This window comes from Sphaerodactylus townsendi, linkage group LG17, assembly GCF_021028975.2.
Source record: "Sphaerodactylus townsendi isolate TG3544 linkage group LG17, MPM_Stown_v2.3, whole genome shotgun sequence".
NCBI classification, from domain to species: domain Eukaryota; kingdom Metazoa; phylum Chordata; class Lepidosauria; order Squamata; family Sphaerodactylidae; genus Sphaerodactylus; species Sphaerodactylus townsendi.
In genome coordinates, this window is record NC_059441.1 from 15336863 (window position 1) to 15355856 (window position 18994).

Consider the following 18994-nt stretch of genomic DNA (forward strand, 5'->3'; position numbering starts at 1 on the left):
ATCACAATTTTATGTGAAGGTTTTATTAGAGGATAAGAATCCAAGGAGTTCTTATCTGAGGTCTTGAGAACCTCATGAACTAATTAACAAAGATATATGAGAGTACTGAATATAGTTTCTGCTGGGGAATACATATTTTATTTATATTTATATGATTTGATAAACCGCCCTACCCCTGGAGGGCTCATGGGATAGGCTGGTCTACCTCTGTATTTTGTATACCGTATTTTGTATTTTGTATACCGTATTTTGTATTTTGCTTGGGTCTGTAGGCTGTATTGAACGAACTGACTTGCTATATAACATGTGCTTCTCTGCTGCGACCTCCAGCTTACAGAATGGCCTGGCCGAGAAGGTCAGGAAGGTTTCTGCTCTCCTAACTTTTTCACTAACTATGGCACACTGAATTATTCAAGAGGGCTGTTCGTTGCAGGCAATAGCTATACTGCACTATACTTTGTAGCAGCTGCTACCCAAACAGTTATTTTGGTCTTCCCAGCCAATTCTCCAATGTTAGAAACCCGGCATGAAAGCAACCCTACCTGTCTCCACCTGCTATCAACAAACACTCAGAGGACACCAGGAGAGGTGCTGGGAGCTGCCACGGTACTCAGGAGCGCCCTGAATTAAGTTATTATCTCTGCTTGTATCGTTCAAGTGATGCCATGTGCTGCTAAACCTGTCACTCGAGCAAAGAAAACCCAATAAAAAGGATAGCCTCACCTGCTGCGATTCTTGCAACAAAAACTTCAGCTCCATTCTCACAGAGGCCAGGCCCCCGCCCTGTGCTCCGTGGAGGCTGCAGTAGCTGAGGAAGACTCTCAGAAGTGCCTGATTCCTCTGCAGCCACCACTTTCGCCGTTCGGAATGTTCACGCTTGGCTTGCAGCCTCCGCCTTTCGATCTGGTGCCGCTCGTACGAGCCAACGTCCAGCTTATCCGCCACTCCTTCGTGCTCGAGCAAGTCTCCGTTGATCTGGGCCCCCGCGTCCTCTTTGCCACGGGCCTCGTGGTTGGAAATTTCGTGCAAGGCCGCGATTTCTTTCTCCAGCCAGTTGTAAAGCTGGAAACGCAGCTTCCCTCCGTCGACTTCGTAACCGGTCGCCAAGGTTCTCAGTTCGGTCATGAGGATTTTGAGACACGCTCGGAACTTGAGCTGCTCGGCAATCACGTCAACTTCCGTCTCCTCTCCGTCCGCATCCTGGCTCAGATCGGCCTCTGTGCTTTTCTCATCGGGCTTTTGGCTGTCCTTTTCTGGTTTTGAATCCTTCATTAGCAAACCGTCCTCCTCCTCATCTTCCTGCGAACCGCTTCTGTCTTCGCCCCAGTCAAGCTTCAAAGGTTCATCCTCAAATGTTACCGCTGGCTGACTCCAGTCAATAAGCGATACAGACTCAGCCGGTGGCTGTGACCAGTCCGCGGCACTTCCTTCTCTCAATGCCTTTGGCTCCACATTCACACCATTCTGCACCACAGGACTTGGGCTGGCTGCCTCTTCCTTGGCAGAAAGCTTAGCCCTAAGGCTTATTTGGGGAAGTTTGGAAAGGACTTCAAGAGCCAAGACGGGACACCCCACTTTAAAGTGAGCGTTTGCGGTGGTGAAAAACAGCTTCCTCTCAATGAGATTAATTTTATCCACAAAGCTTTTCTCTGTTTGCAAACCTACAAGGGCCAAAGTCCCCTCAGGTGAGCAAAAATTTCGGCGGATGAGCAAGGGATGGGTACGAAGGTAGTTGTAGAAACTGAACACTACAGGATTGCAAGATTTGATGATGACTGGAAAAATCAGATAAATATACGAAAATTCAGTCAAGGAATGGATGTTTTGCCTAACAGGCAGCACAAATACTGTCGACTGGGGAGAGCTTATGAAAGCCTAACAGATTCCATCTCAACTAGGTCCAACCCTAATTTTCCAAACCACTAGTCCTAAAGCCACTGGGAATACCATCTATTTCATCGTGTAGATCATACTGCTATTTGAGGGTTGTCCACCACACCAGAACCCCCTTTGATTAGAGATCCCCACATTCAGGCTTAAAAACGGCCTGATGGGAACTATACTTCCCAGGAGACTTTGTGAGCCCCAAGGTCTCCTGGGAACTGTAGTTTCTCAGGCTGTTTTTAGCTTGTACTGTGAACAAGCCTTTTTTTCAGTCTGAAAAAGTTCTAGGAAAAGGAAAGGAACTAAGGTAAGTGTGGGAAGGGAGGTGGGGGGCGCCACAAGAGGGTGCTGCGGGGGCGCACCGTGGAGGGAAAGGGGGAGGGGCCTGGGGCGATTTTCCTCTCCTCCAGGCGTGCACCTGGTGCTCGGTGCACCTCCCGCCCCCTTGTAGCTCCGTCACTGATGCGGGGTACACCTATACATGCCTTCTGTACACACTAAAAGTCATGACTTGCTGGCGTTCTCAAGTACATGACCCCTGTGCTTTTACGCCAATGCGTGTACCCCTAGCCCTTTATATTTTATGGCATTCATTGGGAAACATACAGCTCAAAATGTGTGCTGATTCTTGATGTGTAAAATTTGACCTGCAAGGTTGACATTTATTACACAACTGTAATATCGCTTTACCTGGATTTTCGTCGTCTTCCTTTGGTGTCTGTTCGAGTAAAGTGTCGAGTGCTCGGGGGTACTCCTTCATGATCCAATAAGCGAGGCTTCTCAGGAAAGGATCGGGGTGCAGCTTAGTACACTTGAATCCAGTCCCGTCTTTCTCACAGCCCAAAATCTTTTCGTAAAGGATGGCTGTGTAGGTGGAGGAGATCTCAAATTCCGACTCGTACAAACGAGCAATAACCATAGCTAACTGGATGTCTTCCATTTTCTCAAGGCATACCTATGACAAAGTAGTCAAGCCAAGTCAAGACAACCTTTATTGGCGTATCAGCATAAAGACAGACAAGGGGGAAAAAGGTCATACATAATATAACAGATTTTGAGAATTGGCTATGGCACTATAGAACTCTTGTTTGATGATGCATCAATGGCGAGATGTAGAAATTTGGGCCGCTGTCTTGGTTACTTTAGCATCCTCATTATTCAACAGGTATAAGATATTTGTGTTGGTCTGTCAAACTTTTATCTTTGCCAAAACCTGTTGCAAAAGATTTTATCTGGTTGTCTCATAGGAGGGTAGTTCAAAAGCACATGTTTGAGCAGCTGCAGAGTGCCAAGGGTACTGGACACTGGGCAGTACGATGCACTGGGCACACGCCCGGGTGTGAAGGGGCATTCTGGGGCAGGGGTGGATAGGGGCATGGTAGGGGCGCATGGCACACGTGATGGGGAATTTTCAACTGTCTGCCTTGCAACAAAGCTACGTTACATCTTGTGCAAGTAAAGGCTCGACGCTGATTGGGCTCTGTTAGTTGTATTAAATACTTATGACAAAGTATGACATGTTGTAGTGATGTAGTGATGTAGTTCTAGCACTCATATTTAGAATTTCAGATTTTAAAATGTAGGGTTTATTTGCATTGTAAATTTCTTTTGACAGCCAAGCCAGTAAACCGTGAACAAAACAGACAGTTACACCTCTGGAAGTTTGCTAGCTTTCCACTGTTACTGCATTGTAAACTATATTTATTTATTTTTATTTTATTTATTATTTATTATTTGGATTTATAAACCGCCCAATCCCCGAGGGGCTCTGGGCGGTGTACAACACTATGTACGCAATATATAACAAGGGTCCCGATAAAGACCAAGTACACTAAAATCCATTAAAACAATTAAAACCATTTAAACAGCGGGCAGAAGCAATAGCAATAATAATGATGGTGATGGCGTCCTGTAGCCCAATTCCTTTAACTGCCCCCCAAAAGGAGGGAGCGGCCAAACTCATCCTTAAAATAAGAATATACAAATAGATTATAAAATAGTGGGCAAAAGCCCAAGGAGCAAAGCAAAGGAGGGGGGCGGGGGGAGAGGGGGCGCACTTCAGCGACTGGACACTCCAAAGGCCCGGCGGAACAACTCAGTCTTACAGGCCCTGCGGAACTCACCAAGGGCCCGCAGGGCCCGGACAGCTGGAGGGAGAGTGTTCCACCAGGCCGGAGCCAGGGCCGTAAAGGTCCTGGCTCGTGTGGAGGCCAGCCGCATCATTGAGGGGCCGGGAACCACCAGCAAATTGGCCTCTGCCGAACGCAGAGGCCGAGTAGGAGCATATGGGGTAATGCGGTCTCTCAGGTACGAGGGTCCCAAGCCGCGTAAGGCAACAGAATTACCACCAGATTACAACAAAGGTATTAGATAGAACCTTGTGCAAATGTCTCCCCAATGGGTTGACTCATTTTGCATTACATGGAACAAAAAGTAAAGATTTGTATCATAACTGAAGAATTACCATGGCATCTAATAAAGCAACAACACGAAACACAAATGATCGCTCCCAACAGTCAGAACGTGGGCTAAGAGGAACTTCTGGTATCCCAACTAATTTTCCTTCCTTGACCTGGCGTGCCAGTAGTAATAATTACATTAGGCAAGGATTATAATGGTGTTTTGTTAGTTACCTCGATAGCGTCTTTTAACGACCCCGCTAATAAGAAAAAGGCGGCAGATTGCTCAAAGCGCTGTTTCCCCAACAAAGCAAAAGCGTTTTTCAAAGCCGCTCTGCGCCACCGGTCTTCACTGAAGTTATGGCTGAAGAACTCTGTCATCTTCTGATCGCGTTGAGACCTATTCGTAAACAAACAAGTGATGGATATTTGGGTACATGAAGCAGGATGGTTGCTCCAGGAAGCTGATCGGAATTGCTATCATTTCTGCAACCCATTTCTTAAATTCTAGCAGTTTTCAAGTCCATAAGAACATAAGAACAAGCCAGCTGGATCAGACCAGAGTCCATCTAGTCCAGCTCTCTGCTACTCGCAGTGGCCCACCAGGTGCCTTTGGGAGCTCACATGCAGGAGGTGAACGCAATGGCCTTCTGCGGCTGTTGCTCCCGATCACCTGGTCTGTTGAGGCATTTGCAATCTCAGATCAAAGAGGATCAAGATTGCTAGCCATAAATCGACTTCTCCATAAATCTGTCCAAGCCCCCTTTAAAGCTATCCAGGTTAGTGGCCATCACCACCTCCTGTGGCAGCATATTCCAAACACCAATCACACGTTGCGTGAAGAAGTGTTTCCTTTTATTAGTTCTAATTCTTCCCCCCAGCATTTTCAATGAATGCCCCCTGGTTCTAGTATTGTGAGAAAGAGAGAAAAATGTCTCTCTGTCAACATTTTCTACCCCATGCATAATTTTATAGACTTCAATCATATCCCCCCTCAGCCGTCTCCTCTCCAAACTAAAGAGTCCCAAACGCTGCAGCCTCTCCTCATAAGGAAGGTGCTCCAGTCCCTCAATCATCCTTGTTGCCCTTCTCTGCACTTTTTCTATCTCCTCAATATCCTTTTTGAGATGCGGCGACCAGAACTGGACACAGGACTCCAAGTGCGGTCGCACCACTGCTTTATATAAGGGCATGACAAGTCCAAGCCGATGAAAACAACCTACCGAAAGAGACCCCACACCACGGCCTTTTTCTTCATCGCAAGGTAGAAGAGGGCAGCGTCGAGGGCTTCGTTGTTCCTTTGGAATGTTGCTTTTGCCACCTGTAACGGTCAAAGAGGGTAAGGAAGCGAAAAACTCCACCATGTCACCAAACTGACAGGAAGACGCTCCCCTCCCCCTCAAAAAGTAGAGCGGACTCATCGAAAGTAGAGGGTCATCGAAAATCAGAACTTCACAAGAATGGAAGAAAACTAATCACTGTACAGAGCAGGGGTCTCCAACCTTTTCAGGGACCACTATAACTCTACCACAGGAAGTGGAGCCAATCCTACGAGGGATGCTGCAGTCTACCCTCAGTCATACAGCCAAGATCCTTGTGCTGAATTGGCAGTTGCTACCAAAGCAACATTTTTAAACATCTGCAGAGTCAATATAATCTTCACCAGCCAATCAGAAGCCTTGCTGGGCAAAAGCCCTACCTGACCCCACCCACTTCCTGAAAATAATTGACGAGCACCAAAAAGGTGTCTGTAGCCGCCATGACACCCCCAGGCAGCACGATCTAAGGCACTTCAAATCCCCATTGGGGAGAAAGGTGAGATATAAAATAAAGTAAATAATTTCCCCTGAAGGCAAGCAAAGTGGGACCCAATTACCTTTTCCATGCACCTTCGAAGAGTGTTAATATTTCTGACCCACCAGCCGATGCCCATGGCTCTAAGTTCGGACCACTGCGGGTCCCCTCGCTGGATAGCAGGAATCATGTTGATCAACTCTTCCTCGGCCTCGGAATGAAAGGCCCAGGCAAAGTGGCACGTGGAAACACCTGGGGAATGACACACACAAAAAGACCCCATTTGCTTAACATGATTAAAGATCGGCGGCATTTCACACAAGAAATAGCACTGGGGTGGGAGAAAGCTAACTGTTTGTGTGGGCCAGGTGGGCAACCGAGAGTTGGTTCAGCCCACCCACCTGACCTTGTGCCTGAACTGTAGGGGGTACTGGCTCGTCTGGGTTTTCCAGACTGCGTGGCCGTGATATGATAGCTGGATGGCCCTGGTCTGTGTTTTCACCCAGAAGTGATGTCGACAAGTTGCGTGACATCATTTCTGCTCCTTGTCCCACCTCCAAAGTTCCTGGGGGGCGGGCCAACTGCCTGACTACCCTAGATGGGAATCAGGATACAGTATTTTGAACAAAGTTCTTGCTAATCTCTTGTCAGCTGCGAGGTTCGTAGTATAATGAGAATAACTGCAACAGCTTTAGCTCTATGATCTAATGTGTCGACCAAACTTAACAGGGAAACACATGAAACTGAGTACAGCTTCTAATTCCACTGATACAATTCCACTGATGCAGATACAGTATTCCCCCATCCCCCCCTTCTTCCCAGCCTACACATGGGGCTGGTTCTAGCAATTCTGGAGCCTTAGGGAAAAGTCCCAGAATCAATGCTCCCTAATGGGGTCACCAATAAAAAGGTCATAGGACGGACTGCTGTATTAACTATGGGCGGGGACAGCTGAGAATAACTGACATGAAGACCAGGGCAGGTCTACAGGTTCATCCAGAAGACCTTGCATCTTTTTTTTCAAGAAGGTGCCGCTAGGTTTTTATCGGGATCATGTTGGGCAGGTGAAGAAGAGGAATCCACTCGTTCTGATTATAGGACTCTTTAGTTTGGAGAGGAGACGTCTGAGGGGGGATATGATTGAAGTCTATAAAATTATGCATGGGGTAGAAAATGTTGACACAGAGAAATGTTTCTCTCTTTCTCACAATACTAGAACCAGGGGGCATTCGTTGAAAATGCTGGGGGGAAGAATTAGGACTAATAAAAGGAAACACTTCTTCACGCAACGTGTGATTGGTGTTTGGAATATCCTGCCACAGGAGGTGGTGATGGCCACTCACCTGGATAGCTTTAAAAAGGCTTGGACAGATTTATGGAGGAGAAGTAGAAAATGTTGACAGAGAGAAATTTTTCTCTCTTTCTCACAATACTAGAACCAGGGGGCATTCATTGAAAATGCTGGGGGGAAGAATTAGGACTAATAAAAGGAAACACTTCTTCACACAACGTGTGATTGGTGTTTGGAATATCCTGCCACAGGAGGTGGTGATGGCCACTAACCTGGATAGCTTTAAAAAGGGCTTGGACAGATTTATGGAGGAGAAGTCGATCTATGGCTACCAATCTTGATCTGCCTTGATCTCAGATTGCAAATGCCTTAGCAGACCAGGTGCTCAGAAGCAGCAGCAGCAGCAGGCCATTGCTTTCACCTCCTGCATGTGAGCTCCCAAAGGCACCTGGTGGGCCACTGCGAGTAGCAGAGTGCTGGACTAGATGACTCTGGTCTGATCCAGCAGGCTAGTTCTTATGTTCTTATGTGTCCAGATGTTGTAAAAGCAGGGTAACACTCCAGACACAATGATCAGCTATCTTCCTTAATGTACTACTGCTAACCTTCACCATCAATCCTGTCCATATAACATAACACTCCACAATCACACTCCACGGATCTATACAATTGCAGCAGTGTCTATTACACGGCCAGATCCCCACAGGTAGTTTTTAGCAAGAAGACAGTTTATCTCCTCTAGATGTACCTGAAATTATTTCTGTATTTCCTCTCCCCACCCCCTGTAAGACGACCAAATGATCCCCAAAAATGAAAACATTCATTACCTTGATGGAGTAGCTGAACACGGTACAGAGGTGGGAGGGATGTCAGGAGACACGTATGTAAACGCATTGCTAACAAATACCGCAAGCCACACTCATCTAGCGTGTCTCTCCCTGTAAAAAAAACATTTTTGTAGCATGTGCCTTCAGAAAAATATCAGAACAAGTACAGATCAGCTGATACAAGACTGCAGAAAGACACAAATGGAACGATCAGGATGCATTATTCTGGCTGGTCTTAATCAAAGTTATGACCTGCTTTTCTAGTTAGATTTTCCTTTGGACCAATTCAGCTTCTCCGAAACTCTTCCTCAGAAAAACCTTTATCGTCGAAAGGAAAATCTTATGGTAGAAGTCAACGGCCTAGACGAAAATCTCAGATTAGAAGAACAGTGCAAAGGAAGGGATAATCCTCTAAGCTTGCAAAAGCCATAATAACTGCACATTCAATTCTGCTTTCTTTCATTCAAGCAAATGAGAGTATTAATGAGAAATTAAGCCAGCTCGTTTACCTGAGTAATGCTTCTCTCTGTTCTCATCAAGTTCAGTGCTCGTTGTGGCCACGGTGTCTGCCAACGCGACCAAGAACATCTGTTCCAGCCGGGTGAGTCCTGGCAAACTAGAGTGCATTAGATGGCTTGAAAGGACGCTGGCGTGCTCTCTGCCAAAGTAAGTTGGCCCATACTGAGACAGGTTAATTACTTTGGATCTATTCTCTCTCCTTTCTGGCTCAAAGTCAATGAAGTCGTCTGTCGTGACTTGCTGCACCTGGAAAAGGTCCGAGTACTGGTCGTCCGCTTTCCTTTTCTTGTGATCCTCAGAGACTTGGGGCCCTTTGGTGACTTCCTCGGTTTTGTACGTGGAATCCTGGTCCGCCGAGAGGAGAGCGTACAAAGGCAGGGGAGGAATAGAATCTATCTCCGTGTAGTCCCGTGTGCCATCTTTCCCAGTAGTGATGGCATCTTTTGCAGTGCTGCCACTTACGCTAATAGTGCGAGAAAGATGCCGTTTGGAGCCGCCTTCTCCTGCCTCTGGATCTTTCACAATCGCCACCTCCCCTGCAATGCATTTCACTAAATGCGAAAGAATGGCTTTTGCTCGGCGAACCTTGCCCAGGTCCATCAGTTCCAACAGCTGCGTCGGGTGATACTGGGGGAGCGTGGGAGAAAGGACGTGAGCAGCTTCAAAAAGACCGCCATCTTGAATCACAGTGGGGGTGCCAAAGACATCGTCCACAATTCCAGCCCCGTCAATTATACTGGCCTTTTTTGAGAGAAGACTCGTTTTCAACGGATCGGGCATGGGCGAATCTTCGGCCAAAAAGGCGTTGTTTCCCCCATCTCCTGATTTCGTGGCATGTTTCCACTGTGCATAGACATGCATTTCGCAGTCCATCCCCACGACCAGTATTCCATCTCTTACCCAGGAAAGAGAGACCGGCAGGGAAGGGGTACCATCTACGGAGGACACGAGGTCAATTGATCTCAACAGTACCCATTTGGACTTGATACCTTGCTTTATGCTACCACCTAGTGGTAAGGTAATGACAGCCAAGCCATCCTTGCTGCTGGTTTGCTCCGTCACGATTCCCGAAAGGCGCCCGTACATGAAAATGTTGGCACCCACGCCAACCGTAAGGATGTGCGAGCCGTCTTCCTTGGAAACCCAGTCCAAGTGGACCAGGTGCTTGATATTTGGCATGAGGTACCTGTCCTTGTTTAGAAAGATGTCCGATTTACTGTACACAAACAAATTGCTGTCCACGCTAACTCTCGCGTCGAGGACGCTCCCCACTTTCACCAAATCGTCCAGGTGAATCGTCTGCTCCAACGCCCACTCGGATCCTCCGGTCGACTCGCATTCAAAGATGCAAACGTGCATAGAAAACTCTTTGGAAAGAAATCCGTTATGCTGAATGGGTTGCTTGTAGGCCACAGCCAAGCGCCCCGTGTAGGAGCAGCTCACCGCCACGGGCCTTCCCACGATAGACACCGTGCTGCTGTCTTCATCTCTTTCGTCGTTCATCAGGGGCCACTTCTTCCAGCGGTAGGTCTCCGTTGTTCCATTTTTGCTTTTCTCCCCCGTCTCTACGGAACACCTCCAGAATCGCACTTTATTATCAGAACAAGAAGTTACCAGCAAATAAGGGGCGAGACAGACAGGATAGATGGACGAAGAGCTCAGGTGTCCTACGTTGAATCAAAAAGTTCAGTATTATTTTATTATTATTATTATTATTATTTTATTAGACTTAATAAACCACCCAACCCCCGAAGGGCTCTGGGCGGTGTACAATGAGACATAAAACAAGTACAATATAAGGTCTCATAGTTACAATACAACAATAAAACATTAAAATTCATTAAAATACATTATAGCAGCAATTCCAAAAATTACAAATAAAAATACATGCCCAGAGGCATGCACAGATGGCGCCCAACCCAAAGGCCAGGAGGGCCAGCATTTCGCCCAAAAATGGAGCGGTATCAATGCGATCGTAGGCAATGTTGAAGATGGTAAAACTGTCGGGGCAATCCAGGGGGGGCAGGTATAGCTCTGCGGCTGGCATCCCCAAAGACCCGGTGGAATAACTCGGTCTTACAGGCCCTGCGGAACTCACCAGGGTCCCGCAGGGCCTGGACAGCAGATGGTAAAGCATTCCACCAGGACGGGCCAGGGCTGTAAAGGCCCTGGCCCAGGTAGAGGCCAGCCGTATCGACGAGGGGCCGGGGACTACCAGCAAATTGGCCTCTGCAGATCGCAGAGGCCTATTTGGGACATATGGGGTTAGACGGTCTCGCAGGTATGAAGGCCCCAAGCCTCTGAGGGCCTTAAAGGTTAACACCAACACCTTGAAGACGATCTGGAATTCCACTGGAAGCCAGTGCAGACGGTACAGCACAGGGGTAATATGATCTCTAAAAGAACCACCTGTCAAAAGCCGGGCCGCTGCATTCTGGACCAGCTTTAACTTCCGGATCAGTCGCAAGGGAAGGCCCGCGTAGAGCAAGTTGCAGTAGTCCAGCCTGGAGGTGACCGTGGCATGGATCACTGTGGCCAGGTCGACCTGGGAGAGATAGGGGGCCAGCCGCCGCGCATTGGCTTAAGATGGAAAAGCCGCTTAAGGTATCATAAGCCACCTGTCTCCACATGGATAATGAAGAATCCAGGGTGAACCCCGAAGGCTACATAAGCCAAAGAGGTCGGGCTTTATCGAGACCCTTCCAGCACTGGTGGCTGGAAATCTCCACTCTCCCCACCTTCCGCAACCTGCAGCCAAAGGACCTCCGCCTTCGATGGATTAAGTTTTTTAACCTGCTCTTGGCTTCAACCAATCTAGGCAAACCGCTTCCAAACAATGCTGTAGAGCCGCTGGGGTGGAGGCCGCCCCCTTCCATCAACAGAATGAGCTTGCTGTGCTCATCAGCATACTGGTGACAGACCAGCTCCAAAGCTCCACAACACCAGCTGAGCAAGGGTCGCGATGTAGATATTAAATAAGAAAGCGGGGATAATAAGGCCCCTGGGGCACACCCACAATAAAGTGGGCACCGCTGGGAGGCCTGGTCCCATTCATTCACACCTGCTGACCCCTATCATCGTGGAGAAAACGAGGCAATCCACTGAAGGACAGTGCCCCGTGACTCCGGACACAGCCAGGCGGTGGGTCAAAAGTGTTGTCGGTCGCACCACATCAAACGCCGCGTAAGATCGAAAGCAACACCAGCTAGCTCGATCCGGCCTCTTTGATCAAAATGCATGCGGAGCCGCATCTGTGATGGCAAACAAGGACGGTCTCTCGGCCCCATGCCCAGCACGGAAGCCGGACTGGAAGGGGATCGAAAAGGCTGATGTGTCCTCCAGAAAGGCCTGAAGCTGCTCCGCAACACTCACTCTCTCAATTACCTTACCGGCACGGTGAAAACGAAAGATTCGACTGGGCTGTACCATTGGCCAGATCACTAGGATCTTAAGGATGGTCTTTTTTCAGGAGTGGGCGATCCACCGCCTTCCTTCAACCCAACCCGGAAAAACTCCTCTTGCTCAAGGGAGTTGTTAATAATACTCGCAACAGGTGGGGCTCTTGTAGCTCCCCCCGGCAGGGCCTTTTAACTAGCCAGGAGGGCAATAGAGATCCAGAGGACAGGTGGCTGTGGTGGTCTAACAGTAGCCAGGACTCTGTCGAAGCTACTCAGGCTCTGAGAGCAGGGAAAACTGATCCAAACAAGGATCAGAAGACGGCCATGGAGCCCCCAGTTCACTAACTGTCTCAAACGCGGGATGGAAGGTCATCCTGGTGGAGCGACGCTAATCTTTATCCGCAAAAGCTCATAAATGCCTCTACAGCTTCGATATCCAATTGGGAATTTGCAGCCCCTCCGACAAGGAAGTGAGGGAACGAACAATCCGAAACAATTTTGTTGGGCGAGAGCTAGCAGACGCGAAGAGAGGACGGCAGTAAAATAAGCTCGCTGCTACTTTGAAGTCGCCATCTCATAGGCCTTCATATAAACGCGGTTCTAAAAGACGAGATCGCTACCATCACGCAGACTTCCTCTCCACACTCGCCGCAGACGCCTGCTGAGCTCCCCTGCTTTCATCCGGGCGCAGCTCCTCGGTATACCAGGGAGCCAGCCGAGAACGGGGGCGCAGAGGCCGCTGGGGAGCAAACACCTCGATGGCATCGGAGAGCCTGGAATTCCAGTCTTCCACTTGCTCATCAAGGGTGCCAGTGGGTTCTGTGGATCCCACAGAGCATCTTACAGGAAACCAGTGGGATCCATAAGTCTCCTCGCTGGCTGGGTGATAAATCAGCCCGGTCAGCCAGACGGGGTTGGAGCAGAGAGTCCGATCCGACCTTCAGGGCAAAATGGTCGGACCATGGCACCTCTAGCAACAGAGGATAATGCACTATTATTTACTCCTGACCCGGAATTCAAGACCAAAATCCAGAGTGTGACCAGCCTCAGCGGGTGTGGGGCCAGAGTGCTGATCAAGGAGAGGCCCAGCTGCCGCCATGGATGATTGACCAGGTCCAAGCAGCCATTTCTGCGGAACTTTGAGGCAGTGTCAACATGGACGTTGAAATCACCCAGGACAACCAGCCTGGGGAACCGCAACGCCCAGTCAGCCACCGCCTCCAGCAGCTGCGACAAGCTATCTCCCGGTGCGCTAGGTGACTGGTACACCAGGAAGACAGCCAACCTCTCCGAGGACATCCACTCCAGGCCGGCACACTCAATACCAGTGATCCTCGGGACAGGGACAGCCCTGAAAGGGATCGAATCCCGGACAAACAACACCACTCCACCCCCCCGGCCCTGGGTTCGTGACTGGTGAATGCACACGAAACCTGGGGGGGGAGACTTCGCCCAAGGCGACCATCTCACCATCCCGCACCCAGGTTTCAGTAATGCAAGCCAGGTCCACCTGCTGAGCCCCGAGAAAATCCCGGAGCGTCGCGGTCTTATTATTGATGGACCTGGCATTTATTAACACCAAGGACGAAGCAGGGTATGCCTGAACTCCACAGCCTGCATATCGCGGGATAGGACGGAGGTCAGAAGGGGAACGAGCAAAGCAGCTGCTCCTTCGCCTTCTTTCATATGGCCCCCGCCTACCGTCATATCTATTATCATATTAGTGACGAGGAACAAGAATACTGAAGCAAATGCAGCTCTGAAAGCTAGGAATATAAAGTTTCTGTAAAAGTAATGGTGGTTTGGTAATGGTGGCTGTCAAGTCAGCCAGTCCATGGTAACCCCGCAGGGTTTTCAAGGCAGGAGACATTCAGAGGTGGTTTGCCATTGCTTGCCTCTGCATAGGGACTCTGGACTTCTCCCAACTGAGTACAAGCCAGAACCAACCTTGCTTAGTTTCTGAGATCTAACAAGATTGAGTTGGCCTGGTCTCCTAACTGAGTACGAGCCAGGACCAACCTCGCTTAGGGCACTTCAGCACCTGCAGAATAATGCACTTTCAATCCACTTTCATAACTGTTTGCAAGTGGATGTTGCTATTTCACACAGTTAAGAACATAAGAAAGAGCCTGCTGGATCAGACCAGAGTCCATCTAGTCCAGCACTGTGCTACTTGCAGTGGCCCACCAGATGCCTCTGGGAGCTCACATGCAGGATGTGAAAGCAATGGCCTTCTGCTGCTGCTGCTGCTGCTCCCGAGCACCTGGTCTGCTCAGTAAAATCCAGCTGTAAAGTGGATTGAAAGTGGATTGAAAGTGTATTATTCTGCACTTAGTTTCCAAGCTCTAATAAGATTGGGCCAGCCTGGGCTATCAAGGTTAGGACATAAAAGTGATAGGGTTACATTCCAAAGAAATGGCTCAGGAAGACACTTTTATAAAGGGAAGAAGACTGGGGACTATACCACTGTGCAGAATGGGTATTATGTGTTTGCTGTATGTATTATCCAGCTCTCACTGCGCTGTTTTCTACATATACAATACTGTTTTTTGCATGTAACGTATGGCCCATTTGGTGCACTGGTGTACCTGCAGAAGGGGTCGCTCGTATAACTTCTACACCAGCAGGAAGATCCAACGGGTAACTGTAGACAAGGCTGGAGCTCAGAATAAGTTTACTAGCTGTTTGGAGGTTTGCAACGGATGAGGAACGCGGCATTGGACCGGCGCTGGGTGACGTCTCTGGGGACGATTCCACAGTCTTTTGGCCCGGGATGGTTAGCAGGTTTTCGGATGACTGAACTTCCGTAGATTTTGCTTTTAAAGAAGCAAGATGCATAATCAGCATGATGATAAATAATCATAACAGATGTCTTTAAAACAAATAAATCTAGGCAAATAAACTTTAGATAACAAAAAGCAGCCTGGGAAAAAAATTCCCCAAGTTTTTGGAAACAAGCCAATCTATTATGGCATAATGTACTCAACGAACATTAAGGCCAAGTTTACATGTAACACCAAACCACACCTTAATACTACATAAATGAGCCCAAAAGGATCTAAAGCATAGGTGTCAAACTCGCGGCTCTCCAGATGTTATGGACTACAGTTCCCATCATCCCCTGCCAGCATGATGCTGGCAAGGGATGATGGGGACTGTAGTCCATAACATCTGGAGGGCCACGAGTTTGACACTTGTGATCTAAAGGATCAATTAGTTATCTGCTTCCTCATATGCACACTGAGCTAATTCCAGATCAGCAAGCCATGGTTTCAAGGACATGACCATGTTTCTGGTTGTTAAATCTATTACACATTTTCTGTAAGATGTATGCGGAACAAAGGGCTAACGTGCTAACTCCGCTTTTTGCTTCCTTCGCATCCCACTGTGTGGTTTGTCATATGTTCGATCTCGTTTTTGGGATCTGAGGAGAGGACAACAGAAAAAAATGGCAACGCTCAATTTATCTCATTGTCACCAAAACATGGGTGACCAAGTCCAACTATCTTGACAGACTGGGTTCTCAGGGCTGTGATTTAATTCTTACAGTGACTTAATGATATTTCAGTTCCCTTTAAAAATGTATAAATTATATTCTTTTATTATGCGATTGGCATGTTTTGGGTTGCAATTCTGTGCCCATTTGGCCTTAATAGATCCCTCTGAAGACAACAGCCACAACCCTACACAGAATTGCATCTGTTGACTTCAGTGGGCTTAAGCCATAGGGGTCAAACTCGCGGCCTTCCAGATGTTATGGACTACAGTTCCCATCATCCCCTGCCAGCATAATGCATCATGCTGACAGGGGATGATGGGAACTGTAGTCCATAACATCTGGAGGGCCGTGAGTTTGACACCTGTGGCTTAAGCACACTGAACACTGTGTTGGACTATGACCAGTGTTTAAGCAACCTAATCATGCACCAGCAACATGTGCTGCTGTGGATCTTGAAAACCCAGCCGTGTTTTGGCTCACAGTATTTCAGGCTTTGAACCACAGTCAAATGCTTACAAATCTTACCCAGGCTGACCTTCAATACCTCTAGACACACTGACCTCCACCCTGGGAGATCAGACATATAAACAAAGCCCTTTTGCCTGCAAATGTTGCGTCATGTCATTGACGCCAACAGATTTTGCTGAGTTCACAGCACAGTATACTAAACAGAACAGAGCTGAAAAAATACTAAGGAATAAATAAGAGGTTTTTAAAAAAATCTACCCCAAAGGAGCAGCAGTGGCGTAGGAGGTATCGGGTTTGGAGGAACCGGGTTTGATTCCCCGCTCTGCCACCTGAGCTGTGGAGGCTTATCTGGGGAATTCAGATTAGCCTGTGCACTCCCACACACGCCAGCTGGGCGACCTTGGGCTAGTCACAGCTTCTCAGAGCTCTCTCAGCCCCACCCACCTTACAGGGTGTTTGTTGTGAGGGGGGAAGGGCAAGGAGATTGTCAGCCCCTTTGAGTCTCCTGCAGGAGAGAAAGGGGGGATATAAATCCAAACTCCTCCTCCTCCTCCTCCTCTTCCTCTTCTATTGAATACACATTACATATTGGATTCCAATATGATGTTCTTATATTGCTAGAGATAGGAAATTTCAACTCACCTACACACGCTTGGACAGATCTCAGGTGAAGATGCCACATATGAAGCGTTGAGCAGCCACTGCTATCTTTTTCAATTACGACTAGATAGAATTTCTCAGAGAAGGGTGGTGGGCGATAACCTTTTTAAAAAAATTCAAGCATTGTGTGAACTTGGCATTTTAATAAAAACAAATTTTAACGCTATTTTAAAAAACCGGCTCGCACAAAATATCGAGCAAAAGATCTTTTTTAATTTTTAAAATGTTTACTGAGAGATCAAGAAAAAAACCCCAAATTCTTCCATTCATGAAAATGCTCGGATAGTTTCAGGCCATTCTAAGCCATTCTTTGCATAGGGGAAACATTAACTTTCAGTTACTCCACTGTACCTTTAGACGGCTGGAAAAATATCTCTGTTTCTTTAAGCTCGATATCTTCCTTATGTGGCTTGTATCCCAAAATGAAGTCCTCTTGGAAGACATGAAGTAACTGCGTGTTTGACCCACACTGGAAATACCATAAAACAGTTATTAATAACCTCACCTAATCAAGGAATGAAACAATGCAAATTCCTACAGCACTCGGAGGCTTATCTGGGGAATTCAGATTAGCCTGTGCACTCAACACACGCTAGCTGGGTGACCTTGGGCTAGTCACAGTTCTTGGGAGTTCTTGGGAGCAGCAGTGGCGTAGGAGGTTAAGAGCTCATGTATCTAATCTGGAGGAACCGGGTTTGATTCCCAGCTCTGCCGCCTGAGCTATGGAGGCTTATCTAGGGAATTCAGATTAGCCTGTACACTCCCACACACGCCAGCTGGGTGACCTTGGGCTAGTCACAGCTTCTTGGAGCTCTCTCAGTCCCACCTACCTCACAGGGTGTTCGTTGTGAGGGGGGAAGGGCAAGGAGATTGTAAGCCCCTTTGAGTCTCCTGCAGGAGAGAAAGGGGGGATATAAATCCAAACTCTTCTTCTTCTTCATCATGGAAGAATTGTGCCATAGCAAACATGGTTGGGGATGCTCTTCACCTCTTCCAGGTGGATCTTGGGAGTTTTGCCCAGGACCACTGTAACAGATCTCCTCGAAAACAGGTATTTATGTTCCTCCTGGAGGAAATGGCAGCTTTTAGGAGGACCAACTCTAGCATCATCATTCCCCAACCCTCTCATCTCTAGGCTCTCTAGGAGCAGCAGTGGCGTAGGAGGTTAAGAGCTCGTATATCTAATCTGGAGGAACCGGGTTTGATTCCCAGCTCTGCCGCCTGAGCTGTGGAGGCTTATCTGGGGAATTCAGATTAGCCTGTGCACTCCCACACATGCCAGCTGGGTGACCTTGGGCTAGTCACAGCTTCTTGGAGCTCTCTCAGTCCCACCTACCTCACAGGGTGTTTGTTGTGAGGGGGAAGGGCAAGGAGATTGTAAGCCCCTTTGAGTCTCCTGCAGGAGAGAAAGGGGGGATATAAATCCAAACTCTTCTTTTCTTCTTCTTCTTCTTGGATAACTGGCATAATGCACTATATACACTGCAGTTCTCAGAATTTTAAAGGTAATGTGCCAAAAGGGTTTTTTAGTGGGGGTTTGGTGGCTAAGGGGGAGTTTGGCGGGGAGTGGCTGGAATGGGTGCAGTGCCCAGGACAGCTGGGAGGGGGCGCAATTTGAGAGCTTGCCCCGAGCGCCATTTTCCATAGATACGCCTTTGAGCGCAGAACTCTGCCAAATAAGGAAACAACAGATACCGCTTAAATGATCCACATAAGAATTGGCCAATATATTTACCTGGTCAGTGATGACATCTAATTCGATAATGCACCCTGGCCGAGCTGTTGATTGCTGACTCACAATATTAAACACCTCGCCAATTAGTTTCTAAAGCGGAAGCAAGGAAGAAGATGGCCGAACATCAATGATTTGCACAGAGAACAAGTTGATCAATGTCAGTTGCCACCACAGGCCCCCAGCTCTTTGCACTCCCGTGAAATAATTAGAAAATATTAAGCTGCAATTGTTAGAGATCCAGAGGCAGGAGAAGATGGCTTTCAGGTTTGATCTTAAAGGATACTTCTCTGTTTATTCTTCTCTCTCTCTCTCTCTCTCTCTCTCTCTCTCTCTCTCTCTCTCTCTCTCTCTATCTATCTATCTATCACAACAACACAAGCCTTTATTGGCATATAAAACAGAACAAATTTTTAAAACACATCCATCCATCCATCCATCCATCCATCCATCCATCCATCCATCCATCCATCCATCCATCCATCCATCCATCCATCCATCCATCCATCCATCCATCCATCCA

The 18994-nt window shown here is 47.9% G+C and overlaps 1 protein-coding gene across 1 annotated transcript in view; it reads right to left on the reverse strand.

The window, feature by feature from the left end:
• DMXL2 (Dmx like 2) overlaps positions 1-18994 on the reverse strand; it is an 89403-nt gene that overhangs the window by 22632 nt on the left and 47777 nt on the right. Inside the window, exons 14-24 of the mRNA XM_048519745.1 lie at positions 18475-18564; positions 17091-17208; positions 16722-16841; positions 14701-14928; positions 8705-10381; positions 8196-8306; positions 6160-6329; positions 5507-5604; positions 4518-4683; positions 2575-2839; positions 724-1775 (exon numbers count right to left, since the gene is read on the reverse strand). Coding sequence (XP_048375702.1) covers positions 724-1775; positions 2575-2839; positions 4518-4683; positions 5507-5604; positions 6160-6329; positions 8196-8306; positions 8705-10381; positions 14701-14928; positions 16722-16841; positions 17091-17208; positions 18475-18564 — 4095 coding nt within the window. The remainder of the gene's footprint in view (positions 1-723; positions 1776-2574; positions 2840-4517; positions 4684-5506; positions 5605-6159; positions 6330-8195; positions 8307-8704; positions 10382-14700; positions 14929-16721; positions 16842-17090; positions 17209-18474; positions 18565-18994) is intronic.